This window comes from Corvus hawaiiensis, chromosome 3, assembly GCF_020740725.1.
Source record: "Corvus hawaiiensis isolate bCorHaw1 chromosome 3, bCorHaw1.pri.cur, whole genome shotgun sequence".
Taxonomy (NCBI): Eukaryota; Metazoa; Chordata; class Aves; order Passeriformes; family Corvidae; genus Corvus; species Corvus hawaiiensis.
In genome coordinates this window covers 115,946,891-115,962,560 of record NC_063215.1, presented here as the reverse complement: position 1 = coordinate 115,962,560, position 15,670 = coordinate 115,946,891, and the positions used below count along the sequence as shown (strand labels likewise).

Here is a 15,670-nt window from a genome sequence, read left to right as displayed (position 1 = left end):
CTCATCTTTTCACATAAAGAGAGAACTAAGGCAGAGGGCAAAATTCAGCCTCTTTACATCAGAGCTACTCAAGTGACTCCCTTGCAGGAGCTGCATTAGGGCTCCAGCGAGGGGAGGGGCAGGAACCACTGCCAGACATTCCCATTGACCCGCAAGGCAACACAAACCTTCGCAAGGAGTGGTGCGGCAGTGATCCTTCAGGTGGGAGCAGTTCTTCCCTTCGTAATCCTCAGGGCAGTTACAGAAATAGTCCATGGCAAGATTGAAGCACTGGGCACCGTTCTGGCATGGATTTGGCTCACAATAATCTATGTCCAGCTGTAAGTAGTGCACAGAGAGGGAAGGGAAATAGGAAGGGGGAGGAAAGGGAGTGAGGGAAAGCTGAGTGAAAGAGGTTTATCACGGCCTTCCCTCACCATGCTGACATTGTGGAATCTGACCTTTTTATCTGCTGTCTCAAAGAATCATTCATAGCACACAGAGTTTAGTCGGACTTGCCACTATTTCAGCAGACAACTCTTGATATTAAATTGCCAGAGTAAATAGTTAGAGCTCCACAAAGCCTGACGTGCAAACCCTGCAGTCTGCTTAACAAAGAGAATCCTCTGCAGCCTGTCAGGGGTTTGTTGGTTTCTTTCCCCCCCCAATATATATTAATCAAGCACTTTCTTGGCAGACTGACAGCGATATCGAGTACAACTTTATACTATGCTTCACTGGATGCAAGGCATTCCGTGCTCAGATCCGGAGCGTCGGAACAAACGGCACTGGCTGAGGGCCTGCCTTTCACCCAGGCTTCTTACCTGACAGAGGTTTCCTGAGAAACCAGCAGGACACAGACATTGGAATCCATTGATTTCATCCTGGCAATGACCCCCATTCATGCAAGGGTTACTTGCACATTCATTGATGTCTTTCTCACAGTGATCTCCTGCATAGCCAGGTGGACAGATACACCGATAACCATTAACCAAGTCCTGGGAAAGAACAAAAAAAAGTTTAGAGTTGAGGGTTTTCCTCCCTCAATACATTCTTATTAAGAAAAAAGAGTTTAAAAAAGTTAAAAAAGAAAAATCATATTACTGTGTCCAAACAAGGCAAAAATATTTAGAGGGGAAAAAACACACACACAGAGACCCAGTCCCAGCTTACACTCCTAATTTTCCAGGCAGGATACATCAATCCACAGGTTGAAGGCAAGTGCCTGCATTTCCAGTAAGTAGTTTGCACAACCACCAGCCCATTCACTAGTGACACTGACAGTGAAAATGAGTCATTTATTGAAGTTATATTCTTTTGCCCTTACTGTTCTACAGACATATCTCGACATGCTCTGGCATGACATAGGCCCTCCCCCCAACTTAAAGAAATGACAATTTATACCAGCTAATTGCTATTTTCCAAACTATTTGTGCTTAGACTCAAATGTTTCACTTACTGCTGCAAGTCTTGGGGAAACCAAAGCAAAACAAGAATGGCTTACCCGACAGGATCCTCCATTCTGACATTGTCCACGACAGTCGTTAATATCTGCAACAAAATTAGCATGGTTAGAAGGCAAAAATGTATTTACACTAGATAGAGAGTTCAGTTCTCTCTACAACTGCAGCTAGATAAACCTTTTGTCAAGTTTCCTGCATGCCTTCCTTGAGATAAGGTTATTATAATGGGTGGGAAACCTTTCACGATTCTTCTAGGAGAGGCAGTAAAACTTCACATCATTGTTTTAGTCCCTTTATCAGAATATAGCTATGGTACAGGCTAATGACTTTGATAAAATCGTATATTTTCATTCCGTACTAACTACTCCCTTTCTAAAAACATCAGCTGCTGGGGCTCTGCCCAGTGTTTAAATCTGAGCTTAGAACTCAGTGGCACACACACACATGCCCATAGAACTGGCCTTTAACAAACCCAAGGGTATGGACACTTACTTATATCACAGTTGTGGCCAGACCAGCCAGTAATGCAGTCACAGTAGTAGCTGCCGATCAGGTTCCTGCAGGAGTTGGCATTGACACAGGGCTTGCCCTCACATTCATTCGCATCTGGAAAACCAAGAGGAACATTCAGCGGGGAGGGGAGAAGCCCACGCCCCCAGAAGTTCCTACAGAGCTAAGAGGAACTTGCAGTGGACAACAGGGATTAGCGTGACTTGAAAGAATAAAAGTCAATCATACATCAGCCTCTCAAGCTCTTTCAGTTTCTCTGCAATTAGAACGTACAGGCTACGCTAATTATTTCACAATTACCCAGCCACTCATTAGGAGCAACTTGCCCCCACACACACATCTCGGCTGAGCGTTCTGAGGGAGGAATGCTGCAGCCTGTTCATTGGGATGAGTGTGTTGTGTAAAGAATGCAGCCAGCTCATTCTCCCTGAGATCATCCACATTTTGGAACCCAGCTGTGAACTCCTGGGTCTGGAGGAGTTGACATGGTTGAAGAGATACAGCAACTTTCTCACAGGGTAAAGGGAGAAACACATGTGGGGGCGGGACTGGGAGGCACAACATGCACCCTTCCCCACTTCAGGGCAGTTCTGGTTTGAGAGATGTCTCTGGTTAACTATTTCCTTCAAGTGCCAGCTCGCAAAAGCAAGGTGATGGAAGCCACACTACTCTTAGTCACTGTCCTAGACCCCAGTCCTGCAAACAGACACTGAATGTCTTCAATGTGCCACAATACATCCACACGCTCCAGAAACATGACCATGACTAATGCAGGACCATGATCCCTTTTGCATTTATCTTTCCTGGCTCTGGAACAACACTGGATGAAGAGAAAGCAGTTCTTACCTAGCTGGCACGTTTTGCCAGTCCACTGAGGTGGGCAAATACACTTAAATCCATCAACTAGATCTTGGCAAGTTCCCCCATGACCACAGGGATTTGGAGAACAATCATCAATATCTGTAATGCAGAGTAAGGAAAGACTTAGCTCCGCTCCCAGACTGGCAATGGCAGTAACTGACAAGTTTGATAATGGATTGTTGCTACCCAGGGTTTTCCCTGAGGAGCAGAAAGGCAACAGGACTTCTACTTGGAATTTCTAGGTCATCTCTGATTTCAGCAAAAGCCTCCTTTAAAAATTAGAGCAGTGTGACAAATAGGTTCAAAGCATAGGGGAAAATTTTACCGCTGTGGCCTTTTTGTAAGTGGAAGTCATATTTTGATCCAGCAAGTCCGTCTAAAAAGCATTTTAAATAACATGCCAGAATGCTACAAAAATTCAGCACTCTGCTTCTTTCAAGATGATTTTGGCTATTCCCTCCCCTGGTAGTTGACAAAAACCTTGGTAAAAGCAGAGGGGAAGAGAGTACACAGGGGTATAAATGGCTGCCAGAAACCAATGCTCAGGCTGGGAAAGGTTAAGTAGTCTGCCCTGTAAGTTTATGAGGGATTAGAAAGACTGATCAAAACCAGCAAACTGGCACATTTTTAATAAACACTGAAAAGGACTCACTGTCAGTGCAAGTTGGTCCAGCCCAGCCAGGAGCGCACACACATTCAAATCCCGTGGATGTCTCGAGGCAGCTTCCCCCGTTGTGACAAGGGTCAGACAGGCAGGCGTGCTCCGCTGCACAGGGACAGAAGGACATCATGGCAGCAGCTACAGCAATGCCACCAGAGCCACCCCTGCTCCCTCCACATGCTTCTGCTCTGGACACACCATCTTGCTGCACTGTGCTCCTGCAAGAACCAGGAATTTCCTGGCTCGCAGGAGGTCTCCTTCCGTGCTAACCTCATCAGCACACTGACTGGCACCTGCTGGAGCCACAGCCAGACAGGGGGGCTTGGAGTGACCTCCCCGGTGAGCAGAAGGCTGATTTCACAGACACTAAATGTTCATGATGAAGCATGAACAGGAAAGGCTAGATCTTTGTACCCAGCCCTGACTAGATACACTAGAAACGGAGTTTTCCTCAATCTCATAAAGTGCATCCAAAACCAGCCACCAAAAGCTGGCACAAATGAACTGTCAGGTGGCAGCTCAGCAGCTGCATCCAACTTACCAATTTCACAGTTCTGTCCTGAGTAGCCCTCAGGGCAGGAACATTGGTATTTGTCAGGGCCAGTGTTGCTGCAGGTACCACCATTCAAACAGGGTGGATGGGTTCCACAGTAGTTCAGATCTGCAAGAGGGGAGGAGTGTTAAAGCCATGGCTGGAAAGCAACAGGAACATCACCACGTGCTTTGTTCTGTTATCCCAGAGCCTTTACAGAACGCATCTCCACACAGGAGTGGGACAGGACAGGGACAAGCTAAGGACAGATGCTGACCATGCCAGAACAGCAGTGGGGACAAGGCCAAGCAGCTGAGGGCCAGCACGCTCCCAGCACGTTTCAGGAGCTCACTCAGCCCCGCGTGCACTCCCTCAGTGCAAAGTCTGCCAGCGCTGACATTCAAGTGTTACATAGCCCTCTGGGATTAGCATACCTTTGTCACAGAGCTGACCACCCCAGTTGGTTTCACAGAGGCACTGCCATGGTTCAATGCAAGTGCCATGGACACATCCCGGGTGCGGAATGCACTGATCACAGTAGTGGCCTTGCCATCCATACTGACACCTTCAGTTAAAGGGTGAAAAAAAGGAAAAAAAAATCAGAACAGGGAAACAAACCAAACCCCATCGTAATTGCTGTGTGTAGATATGAGTGTGCAACTCCAAAGCTTGAAGAAAGGCTGGGGAAGTGGGGCAGAAGGGCAGGATGAGGGGAGGGGAGAGGCTATTCAAGGATTGTTTGATGGTTTCTTGTAAACAAACATTTTGGTAGTTTTGCCAAGGTCTCTGTAGCCGGCCTCCTGACAAAAGAATAACTGTTCTGAGAAAACCAGCATGAGGCCATTCAGCACAATAATACTCCTTTGGAGCCTCATATAAATGTGGCAGAGAGGGTGGGTGTGCACTACAAATCAATCTCTGGACTTTGACAGGGTGCTTTATAAATTGAAGGGGGGACGAAAAAGTCTGTGGAAACAATAGTTATCCAGAGATCCTCATGAATACAAGGTTCCAGGCGTTTCAGCCATGCTGGGTTTGCAGGAAGACAAACAAAGCCATAACCACCAACTCTGGGCCTTGGCAAGGCAGTAGCAAAACATGAGGAGTTCCCTGCTCTATCAAAAGCCAACCTTATTCTGGACAGAGACACACACACACAGCCAGTATGGACTGGGCCACAGTCAGGGATGGAAGAAAGCAGCACATCAGGATTTTGCACATGTTCAAAGATCAGCTGTCGGTGTGTTTCTGAATTTGATTGATGTTAATAACCTCTTCTCAGGGAATAACTAAATCATATCCAATTCTGAGAAACACTGATGTCTGAAGAAGAATTTATCACTATTTGATTTCTTTACTGTCATTATCAATGAGCTACCTGAATTTTCTACTTAAAAGGAAGATGTTCTTTTAAAATAAAGCTCCCTTAAGGGAAAGCTTATTTTGGCTTTCATTTAGTTCTCACTAGCAAGACAGACCAAGGATCCTTCAAATTAAAGTGGATCTATAGATAAAAACAAGCAAAACAAGTTGAAAATGAAAAGCAAGGCTTTGTTGAGGTACTGTATTTCATTAACAGGTCCTGAGAGTAATTGATCAGCAGCAATTATGCACTAAGCTGTCACTAAATTACGAAAACAAACCTCAGCTCTACAGAAGTCAGCTAAGCTTTCTATTTGTTAAACCCCCCACCATTCTTCTGCTGGCAATTTCTTCTCATGGGAAAAAGCCAGAAGGATCTATCCAATGGATAATCACACACAGCCAGTGGTAAGTCCAACTTCCCTTCTAAAAATCTCAGGTGACAAACTGCATCCTAATTAACTCTTTTCCTTTAACAGCTATTACAATAGCAGCCTTTTCAAAGTCAGTGGGAAATTCTTATTAGTTTGTGTATTAAAAAAAGCCAGTCAGTGCAAAGAACAGAAAAACACCCAGATAAGGCAAAACAACCTCCCTCAAGTGGCTCTTGGAAAATCCTTGGAAAATCCTTCTGTATAGGGCATATAATGAGAATGCACAAAGATCAAGATTTAGGACCGTATGCTTTTAATTTGTATTGCATTCAAAGCAACTTGCCTGTGAGCTTGCACACAAGCCCAACTAAGGGACCTCACCTGCAAAAGCAGGTATCCAAATTAAGGATTTTACTCCTTTCTGTCAAATCAAAGTGGTGGTGGGTTTTGTTTTCTTTAGAACAAGTGTGAAGAAAGCAAAATAATTTAAAAACCCCCACACCACACGGAAAAAAATTAATGAGCTTTAGAGCCAAAGGTACTACTTCAAACATCAGCTTCAAAACATAACACACAAAATTGGATAAGGCTATGGGCATTTAGGAAAAAAAGAGTGAGATATCAGTTCCAGAAAAAGATTCACAGCAATAACTCATGTTTAATAATATGTACGCAGCAGTTTCTCATGAGAAATTTAAAGTTAACTTTCCTTGTATAGTGATTCATGAGTAAAAATGGTTTAGTTGGCTGGCCTGCATTGAAGAAAATGACTGGCAGCGAAAGGGAAAAGGATATTTTAAGAACATTTGCAAGTTGTCTGTTGTACCAGAACGCAGAGCAGTTTCTGCTCGGATCTTATTTTTAAACTCTGTTGCATTTGTAGCATACAGGCTATATGACTCATCAAAACTTAAAAGAAAATAAAATCTTGTTTCTGTGTTCACTTTAAAGATAGTGGTCTAACTTGGCAAGCAGAAGTTATCTGAAAGCACCAGAAGGACAGCATTGTTTCAAGACTATGCAAATCAAGTGTGGGAAAGTTGCACCTTAAGTAAATAAGAGCACTAGTGCATGTCTGGGCAGTGAGTGGGAGGCAAGAGACTTAGAAAGAGAAAGGGAAGAAAAAAATCTGGAAACAAAGCCTGTTGTTCTGACTAGGAGACAGCAACCCCTACAAGGCATGTTTATTCTGATGACAGAAGCACAAATCACTGGTAGTCCTGACTGATATGCTCCTTTCAGCATCTGGCCCCCCGATACTTCCTACTGCTTGTTAGGCTTTTTTTTAATTAAAACAAGATTTAGATTTGGTGTTCTGGGGGTTAACCAGCTTATATCAGTGCTGCTGAACATTAAAATCACAGGACAGCAGTCCATCCTGTGGCTGGACTTTCACTTTGCCATGGTTCTGTGAAGATGAGAGGTTACTTCCCACCTCACTTTCAGAAGGTTCCTTGGTAATTTTTTTTTGTTTTGAAGCATGAATTACAGAAGTAGAGAAAATGAGTGAGCCACTATGGCTATTTAGGCTGAATTCTTATAGAACAGTCTGTCAGACACTCCAGATTCAGTTCCTGTTGGAACTCTAGCTCATCAAGCAGTCCACTTCAGGCAAAGGTTCCCAGCAACAGAGAATCCACCAACACGCTCATCGGGCGGAAAAATTACTTTCTATTCCTTCAGACTTCTGAGTCTTATTCAGGAATACCCAAACTCCACTTTTAACCCTTCCCACACAGGATCAATATCAACATTTTGTAACCTCAGAAGCTCTCAGTTGTAAACAGAAATGATAAAGGGTTACATGCAGCAACTTGGAACCTGTCTGTTGATAAAGAATATCCACACTTAATATCTACTGCCCCTCTAAGAGTAAGGGACAAAACTTCCCTGTGCTGTAAATATATGCTGCATATTTTAAGGCATTCCAAATATTTAATTGTTGGGTTATGGATAAAATCTGCTTTCCATTGTCTCCTTGCCAGGACAGAAGGGACTTCAAAGCACAGCAACAAAATTTGGCATTCATCAGAGCCCACTGACAAGATTTCATCCCAGCCATTAACCTCTCAGCACTTGGAGCCAGGCTCACAATGGGAAAGGAACCCAGAGATTTAACTAATCCCATTCTAAAGAATGCTTGACTTTTGCCTACTGATGGAAGAAACCAGGGGGTGGGAGGGAAGAAGGGGGAAACAGTGAAAGGGAGAAGAAGAGAGAAAAGCCACACTGTACTTCAAGCTTAGAATTGAAAAAGCCTATTAATCAGGCTGTTGGAAAAAACATACCCACCAAACATTTGCACTATTTATACAGAAACAATTAGTTAGTGCTCATTAGGCAGCATTCATACGATTTATCCCATACTCCCCTCTCCCTCAGTGCCACCATTTCACAAACCAAAAGCTTCTTAAAATTATCAGTGCATTAAAAGCCTGCTCCCCTCTTATTCTGGGCAAGTCAGCATGAAAAATGTGTCTTGGTCAAAACCACAACTTCCAAAACGCCCTCCCACCCCAGTCCTACTGTGTTTAGCATCACTCATTTAATTAGTTGGGGAGGGGTGGGGGGAAAGCAAGGAGGGATAGGAAGCATTTACCTGCAGTCTCCTGGAATTGTGCAAGAACCATGCTTGGGGCTACATCCCTGACGACAAATAGCTGTTGAAACAACAAAAAAGAAGAGTATCAGCACGCTGCCCGCTTCCAGCACCTTCGCACTTGTGAGAATGTTTTAATCTCCAACCAGCATTGTAATCCTGCCAAATCCTAGGTTTTAACAAGTGTCTCGCATCAAGTCTACCAGAAGGAAAACCAAGGTAGGTGACTCCCTGAGATAGAAAATCTATCAGCTTTTCTTTTCTATAGGAGATCTATTCCTCTGGCTTTGCAGAGGAATTGTCCCTAGTGCTGTTCAAAGAGCTGTTTTTATGTGGGAGAAACCATCTTGCCTTGAAGTCTACAGATTTCCTTTCTCTGTCTTTTGCAGGTGATCTGGGCCACTCTCCCTGGCTCTACACCTAATTCAAACCAACTTGTAACTACTCTGGATTTAGTTCTGGCTGTATCTCTGAACAGATAGGATATCAAGATGAGCAACAATTCAAATTGCAGGTAAACTCAGTCATTAAGACAGGCCGATATTCTGTTCTAGGTCCTGCTTTCTCCTTCCCCAATTACCTAGGTAGTAACCATTCCCTAATAAACATGTTGAACATGATCTCGGGTAGAACAAACAAGCCTGGGACTTTTCAAACACCAAAGCTTTACACTTGCCAGGTCAGCTTTAAAACAAGTCTCTCCTTCCTGCTTGTCTTGAAGTTCTGCACCAAAGGGGAAATCCTTTTTGAAGTCAGCAGCAGAACTCCCATTGAAGTTAGTGGGCTGGGTTTTCTTCCCAAGGGCAAAGATGCGGATAATCAGAGCAAGAAAACATCTGCTAAGTGCCCAGCACTCGGCAGACCTCTCCAAGACTTTAACACAAGGCAGAAACCACTCTTCTCCTGCCCCCAGCTCCCTGTGTAAAGAGCTGGTCACTGTCCCATCAGTCCTCAGCCCCCCTATCTACACAATCTGACCACTGAATGCAATCTGGATACGATGCCTACAAATCCCTCCCAATCCCACTGGTCCCTTGCAGGTTGAGCATCGGTCACAAACCTTTGTTGCACTCTGGTCCCATCCAGCCTTCCAAGCAGGTCTTGTTGCCGTTCTGGTCACAGGTGTGGTGAGTGAAGAAGTCATCTCTCGGTCGACAGAACTTGTTGCAGCCAAAGCCGTAGTAATGTTCTGCACAGGTCACACGGATTTGGTACTCAAAGTGGGCAACCCCTGCACTGTGTTTCAGAGTCTGCCACTGGCGGCTGGGATTGATCATGCCGGAGTGGGAAGCCTTCTCAATAATGCGATCGGGGTCTGCAAGGCACAAGAGATGTCAGAGTTAAAAGTTCATTTAGGTCTCATCATTGACTGCCACATCACAGCTCTCCAGCTTCACAGGCAAGACTATCTGAGGCAGCCAGCTGGTTTTATTAATTTTCTGTTTTAGACAGTCAGATAAGGCTGCCCTGGAGCTACAAACCATTAACTGAAACACGCATGCAGCATTATCAAACAGAACAAAGCTTGAAATCAAAAGGGACTGTTCAGTTACTGCCAATCACTTATGCCTTTTGCAGTGTAAGGGCATCCACTAAGAATTCATACAGTTCATGACTAAAGAAAATTCAGCTGCTTTTACTTCCAGCTCCAACAGACTGGTACAAAATGTGTTTTCCCCTGCTTCTCCATTAATGGCACTAGTCTTGTTTTCAACTGGAGCATTTACAAAAACAACATACTACAACAGCCTAATAAAGCCATGTCTACAAACTGAACACAAGACACTGCAAAAGGTTTGCAGCCTTTTCCTTATGTGCAAACACTAAATTGAAAACTATCAACTCCAGCATTCAGATGACATCAGCAATCTCACCAGATTTTGGCTGAGAAATACCATGGAAGCTCTGTCTTCAGATGGCAGCTGAGAATACAAAGTCAAAACTACCGGAGCTCAAAGCAGAAGACCCAAACTACTGCATATATGTGCTATAGATCCCCTTCCTCTCTACAGAGCATTTCAAAGTTTAGGTTTGCACTTGACATCTAGCTCTAGCAAAAGTAAAGTCTTCTGGCTTCCAGAGCCATACAACTGTCTAAATTATGGCTTGAAATAATATTTCACATTTGCTTGGAACATTGTATATATCTGTGGTATTTCACTTTGTAGTCCAGGTCTTGTGACTCAAACGATCTGACACTGCCTTACGACCTGCTGCTACCCAGCACTTGACTGCTGAGTGAAAGTTTATCGTAAAACAGCCAAAATATCCTTGCAGACAGAGTTCAAAACCAACAGTGAGCACACGGGAGCATAATCCAGCAGCAGGAGAATTTTAGGTAGGAAGGCAGTTTGCCAATGGTGTGTTAGCAGCGTGTGAAGTATTGGCACCTCTGAGTGCTAAGAATTAAAATGTACTGATGTGCTGCTTGTTCTTCCAACAACTACAAAAGAACCTTCTGGGATTATATATGAGGCAGAGTTGAAGACTAATGAAGTCGCTACTAAAGCCTTAAGATGACACATGGGCAATTTTTAATCTAAAATGCTTTTAAATGTATTGCTAAGGACCTTTGATTTGCAGCTTTCAAAAAAGAAATTTCCCAACAGGCTTCTCAAGCCTCGGATACCCATTATGGATCCACCACTAGGTCCTGCCTGCTTGTCTGCAGTTTGGAATGAAGTCAAAGCTCTTACTGCACAACCACATAAGAGTGTCAATACTCAGACATTGTGAGCATTTGCCCATTTTTGGGGGTATTTGTGACTTGAGACTACAGCATTCATTACATGTTTACAGTGTGAAATTAAGAGGAACAATTTCTTATTCACCTTCTGGTATTTCTGGTTCTATAATATTTTCCATTTCAATCAGTTTTTATTATTCATTGGCACTAAGCCCCCAACCCCACAACTATGTGTCAGACTTTCAAATGCATGCAGGCCTTTATTAATTTAAATCCCATTCACAGGTAATGTGGATGCCTAAGGACCTTTCCATACTGGTACATCCAGAGCAATATCATGTTCTGTGCTGTGCAGGTGTAAGGCTCTTAGATCTCATCAGCAAGGTTATTGACTAATTCTAAGAGGTACTTAAGCAGATGCATATCTGCTGGTCTTGAATGGGGCTAGTCTGGCAATTATAGTTCCACTCATGCGTGCTGGAGATGGCTCTGCTGCACTTGCCAAGATTACACTCCATCCACAGCACAGCTGGAAAGCAAAGGCACTTCCCCAAACACCGAGTGTGCATAAAGACATCCTGCTCCTCGTGAGTAAAAACAACTTTTATCCTTTCCTGTAAGTGGCAGAAGAAAAGGAGAACGACACTCAATTTAGTATTGCAAACCAGCCCCCCACCTCCACCCCCACACTCATTCTTGCTTTTCCAGCCTTTTCCTGCTCCCCATTGGGAACATACCACTGACAGCTATTTCGGAGCTTGGCACCAGAAAGGGAGCTGCCTTGGAAAAGTGAGCCTTCCTTTTGCCTCTGCTCTATCACTTCTCCTATGTGCCAGCTCATTAGGAAGCTTGTCCTTGCTGTTTGTCTATGACCTCTCACTCAAGCCATCAGCTCTTTGGAGACCTTAACCACAGGCTGAACTCAAACAGAAACACCCTTTTAAATCCACTGCATTTCATTTCTTTCAGGGGCTCAGATGAAATCCAGCTGCAATTTCACTCTGGATCATGGATAAAATGTCTTCCATTGGATACACGTTATAAAGCTACCCCCATCCACCTAAATGCAAGCGTGGTCTCACAGGTTTAGGCTTCCTTTCCATTAGCCATCACCCAGAGTTTTCACAATGAAGCGCTGGCATGTTCCTTCTTGTACAAAAACTCCTCCACCCTTGCTTATTCCCACCTGTCAGTGTGCACTTACACAAGGGTGCTGACCCAGACTCCAGGGGAGGCATTGCAACAACTCTGCCCTTCTTAGCCTGCACCAACCACAGTTTCAGTTTTATAGGAAGCAATCCCAACACAGCAGAATGGTTAAGCAAATAAAAAAGCAGCAGTCGGCCAAGCTTGAGACAAAGGGATCTTCCGAACTCCCCTGCCTTCATCTGACTCAGAACCCCATGCTTTGATAGAAAGGTTAGAGGAAGCATTAACCCATTAGAAATTGATGAAGTGGAAGAGAGAGGCTTTCTGTACATCTCAAGCTTCCGCTCGCACTTCGCTGTCAGAAACTCTGTTGGTTTCATTCACTTCTTGTGGCTACACTTCAAAGCTATGAATCTCTCTTTTTATTCAGTGGGCAACTGTATCAAAGGTTTTAGACACATGGAAATGAGCTATTTTGACTGCCCACCTTTGCCTTTCAGTGCTCCAATGTCTGGAAATTATAACTATGCAGCATCAGGAAGCAAAAACAACAACAGAAAAAGTCCAGACTTCTCTGAGCAGTTTGGGTGGCCAAGGACAGCACAGTTATTTTTGAAAGTCTTTGTTTCAGACAACTTCCAGCTATGGCTTGGTTTACATTGTGCTGAAGTCTTTTATGCCTGCCTAGAATTCACATGCAACTGATACCAGTAATTTACAATTGCTCTTTGACATAGTTTGAGATGCAATGTCAGCCCATTAGCTTTATGTATGAAGCAACAGTAGCAAGATGGCAACCAGACAAGAACCAGAGTAAGAAAACCATTTGAGTTGAATCTTGGCTCCAACAAAGCACGATTCTCATCAACTTCAACAGGGCCAGAACTTAACTGCAAGCCACTCTTGGAAGTGAGACAAGAGAGAGTATGTGGTAAAGGGAACGTAGGAGGAGCGGAATGTAGAGGGGGGAAGGAAGCATCCACTCCAGGATCTTCTAACAACTGCATTGATCAGAGGATGCTTTCAAAGCTATTGAAAAGTCACACAAGGCCTACTAAACCCACTTTTATTGTGGAGAGCTCTCACAGGGTCCTCACAATTCAGTGGCAATTAGGGCAAAAGAAAATCCTGGACATCAAAAACCCCCCACTCTTCACATTATATGACAACAATTGTGTAGTTCTAATTGTTTTCTTAACTAGTTCTTCAAGCCTTACTCTTCATCTCTGGGAAAGCTGACTAAGTCAAGCCATGCAGCACACAAAGGAAAAGTTTTGTGCAGTGCAGTGACTGAAGTGACCTACAGATGGATAAGTGACAGCAAAGCTGGAGCAGGAATGCAGATCGGGAACATATGCAAGAACATGTCTGCACTTGGTCAAATGCACTGGTGAGAAATGAGGCAATTTTGTCTGAAGACAATTATACTTCCAGAACATGAAAGCAAAGAAAGGGTTCATTGTGTAGCTTTGGAAATGCAGTTGTTTCATGAAAAAAGATGAGCTCTAATAATAGAAGAAGTGGCAGAGACTCAGTCTGAAAAAACTCTCAGATCCTACTATAAAACAAGACCTTCATTTTGAATTCAGGCATCTTCCATTTTTAATACAACACTGCTGCTGCAGCATCTACTTTCTTCTCCTCCATAGAACACTCTACATCCAAGAAATCCCCCTGCCACTGCTCCATGACTGTGCTGGAATAGGGCCTGAAATCACAGGTACTGCAACAATGCCGAATGAGGTTGGTTGTGGCTACCCCTGACAGGCTACATGATTCACCTCAAGGGACAGCTGCTTTTCTGGAATGAAGAATTAATAGGATATCTCATGTATATTTTAAAAAATATAAGGAGCAGATCTGTGCAGAGAAGTTCCCAAGCCGTGCCCTCTTCACCAATTAAAACATAAAAGCACAGCACTGTGCACACTTCTACAAGGCCTTTCTCTCGTGAGGCATGAAGCCCATTTCATTCCTGCATGGCTGCCACCTTGGCATTCCAAAGCGGACTGCAAGGAGCTGCTGTAAGATTTCTGTAAGATGGACCACAGTGCTGCTGCTTCCTAGCTGAAGGAAAAGGCCTGTTGTGTCAACAAAAGCTTTATGAGTTCAGATTCACACTCTCTCCTGTGGCTTTTACCACACACACTGTTAAAGCCCTAGGTTGAAATAGAGCTAATTTTGCCCACCTCCTTCAGTAACAGTAGGCAAAAAGCAGAACAGTTCATGTGCCAGGAGACCCTGTACAGCTTCCTCTAGCCACAGGAAAAGCTTAGCAGAATGTTTCTGAAACCAAAAACATGCCAGGAGAAAGATCCCCACCCTCGATTTCCAGCCAGCTCTACCAGGTGGTGTCTGGTAAATATTTTTTCAGCCCCTGCATATAAACCCCCCGACATCCAACTCCCAAGAGCTTCCAGTCACTCCTATTTCTCACCTACAGTCATTAGACAGATATTGATATCAAGTTTTATGCAGATTTTAAGTTTTTTTTCTTTTTTTAAAGCAGTACATTCTGTTTTGAGAAGTAGTTTGTAGAGAGGTTTCAGGTGGACAAGACTTAGGCTTCTGAATATTGCTCCTAATTAAAAAGAACAAAACAAGACCAAAAAACCAAACAAAGACACCTGAAGAAATCCCTTGGCTTTTACTCTCCCAAAGGAGAAAGAAGGAATTAACAGCATCTATTTTTAGGCATCAAACTGTTGGTGCCTAGGTGAGCAAGCTACTCATCCTCTGCAGGCAATGTGAGTGAGACAGGCTGCTGCAGAGCCTGGAGGAATTGCTTCAAATTGTTTGGGGGAGAGCTTTTCTCTCTCCTCGTGCTCTAACTCACAGCAAGCTGGTGAGGTTCCCAGAGGCCTTTCAACACCCAGGACACAGAGGTGTCAGAAGTAAATAAGCCAGCAGAAGGAATACTTACTCGTGGAGTTATCATTGTAATCCCACGCCTCAACAAGCAGTGTGTAGGATCTCTGCAAAAGAGAAACAGGAGTTAGTTTCAAAGCCACACATGTCTAAGGAAAAAAAACCCTGAAAACGATTTTAATTAGAAAGAAAAATTCTGGTCTCTGCCCCAAAGCAGAATACTTGAAAACAGAAATAGGTAAAAGATTATGGTTGAGACAAACATGATCTTCTTGAAACCCCGTAAGCTACCTTATCCAGTCTGACTTAGAAGACCTTTCACCTTGGATAGCTCATCTTTGTCATCATTAAAGCATCTTATGTACTTAACCAGGAAGTACAGCCTTTGACACTGCACTGCAGCCGAAATAAAGCACGTGTGGAACAACTGCACATGGAAGACAGAAAGCACCGGGATAGCACAGCAGCATCAAAAAACCCAAAACCAAACCCCCGCTCTCAAAAACTGCTTCAAAAGAATTTTAGTTACAGAAAAATAGTCTTGATGTCCCTTCCCCCAGCCATCCTGAAAGCAAGAAGTGTTGCTAAGATTACTGTGCCCTGCCTTGACAGCGCAATCTCCAGGG

General features: G+C 43.8%; 1 protein-coding gene across 1 annotated transcript in view; it reads right to left on the bottom strand.

Moving 5' to 3' along the window:
• JAG1 (jagged canonical Notch ligand 1) overlaps positions 1–15,670 on the bottom strand; it is a 35,890-nt gene that overhangs the window by 8,741 nt on the left and 11,479 nt on the right. The window contains exons 3-13 of the mRNA XM_048297885.1: positions 15,100–15,151; positions 9,402–9,656; positions 8,342–8,402; positions 4,441–4,571; positions 4,016–4,135; positions 3,466–3,579; positions 2,799–2,912; positions 1,935–2,048; positions 1,484–1,530; positions 804–977; positions 168–318 (exon numbers count right to left, since the gene is read on the bottom strand). Of these exons, the coding sequence (XP_048153842.1) occupies positions 168–318; positions 804–977; positions 1,484–1,530; positions 1,935–2,048; positions 2,799–2,912; positions 3,466–3,579; positions 4,016–4,135; positions 4,441–4,571; positions 8,342–8,402; positions 9,402–9,656; positions 15,100–15,151 (1,333 nt within the window). The remainder of the gene's footprint in view (positions 1–167; positions 319–803; positions 978–1,483; positions 1,531–1,934; positions 2,049–2,798; positions 2,913–3,465; positions 3,580–4,015; positions 4,136–4,440; positions 4,572–8,341; positions 8,403–9,401; positions 9,657–15,099; positions 15,152–15,670) is intronic.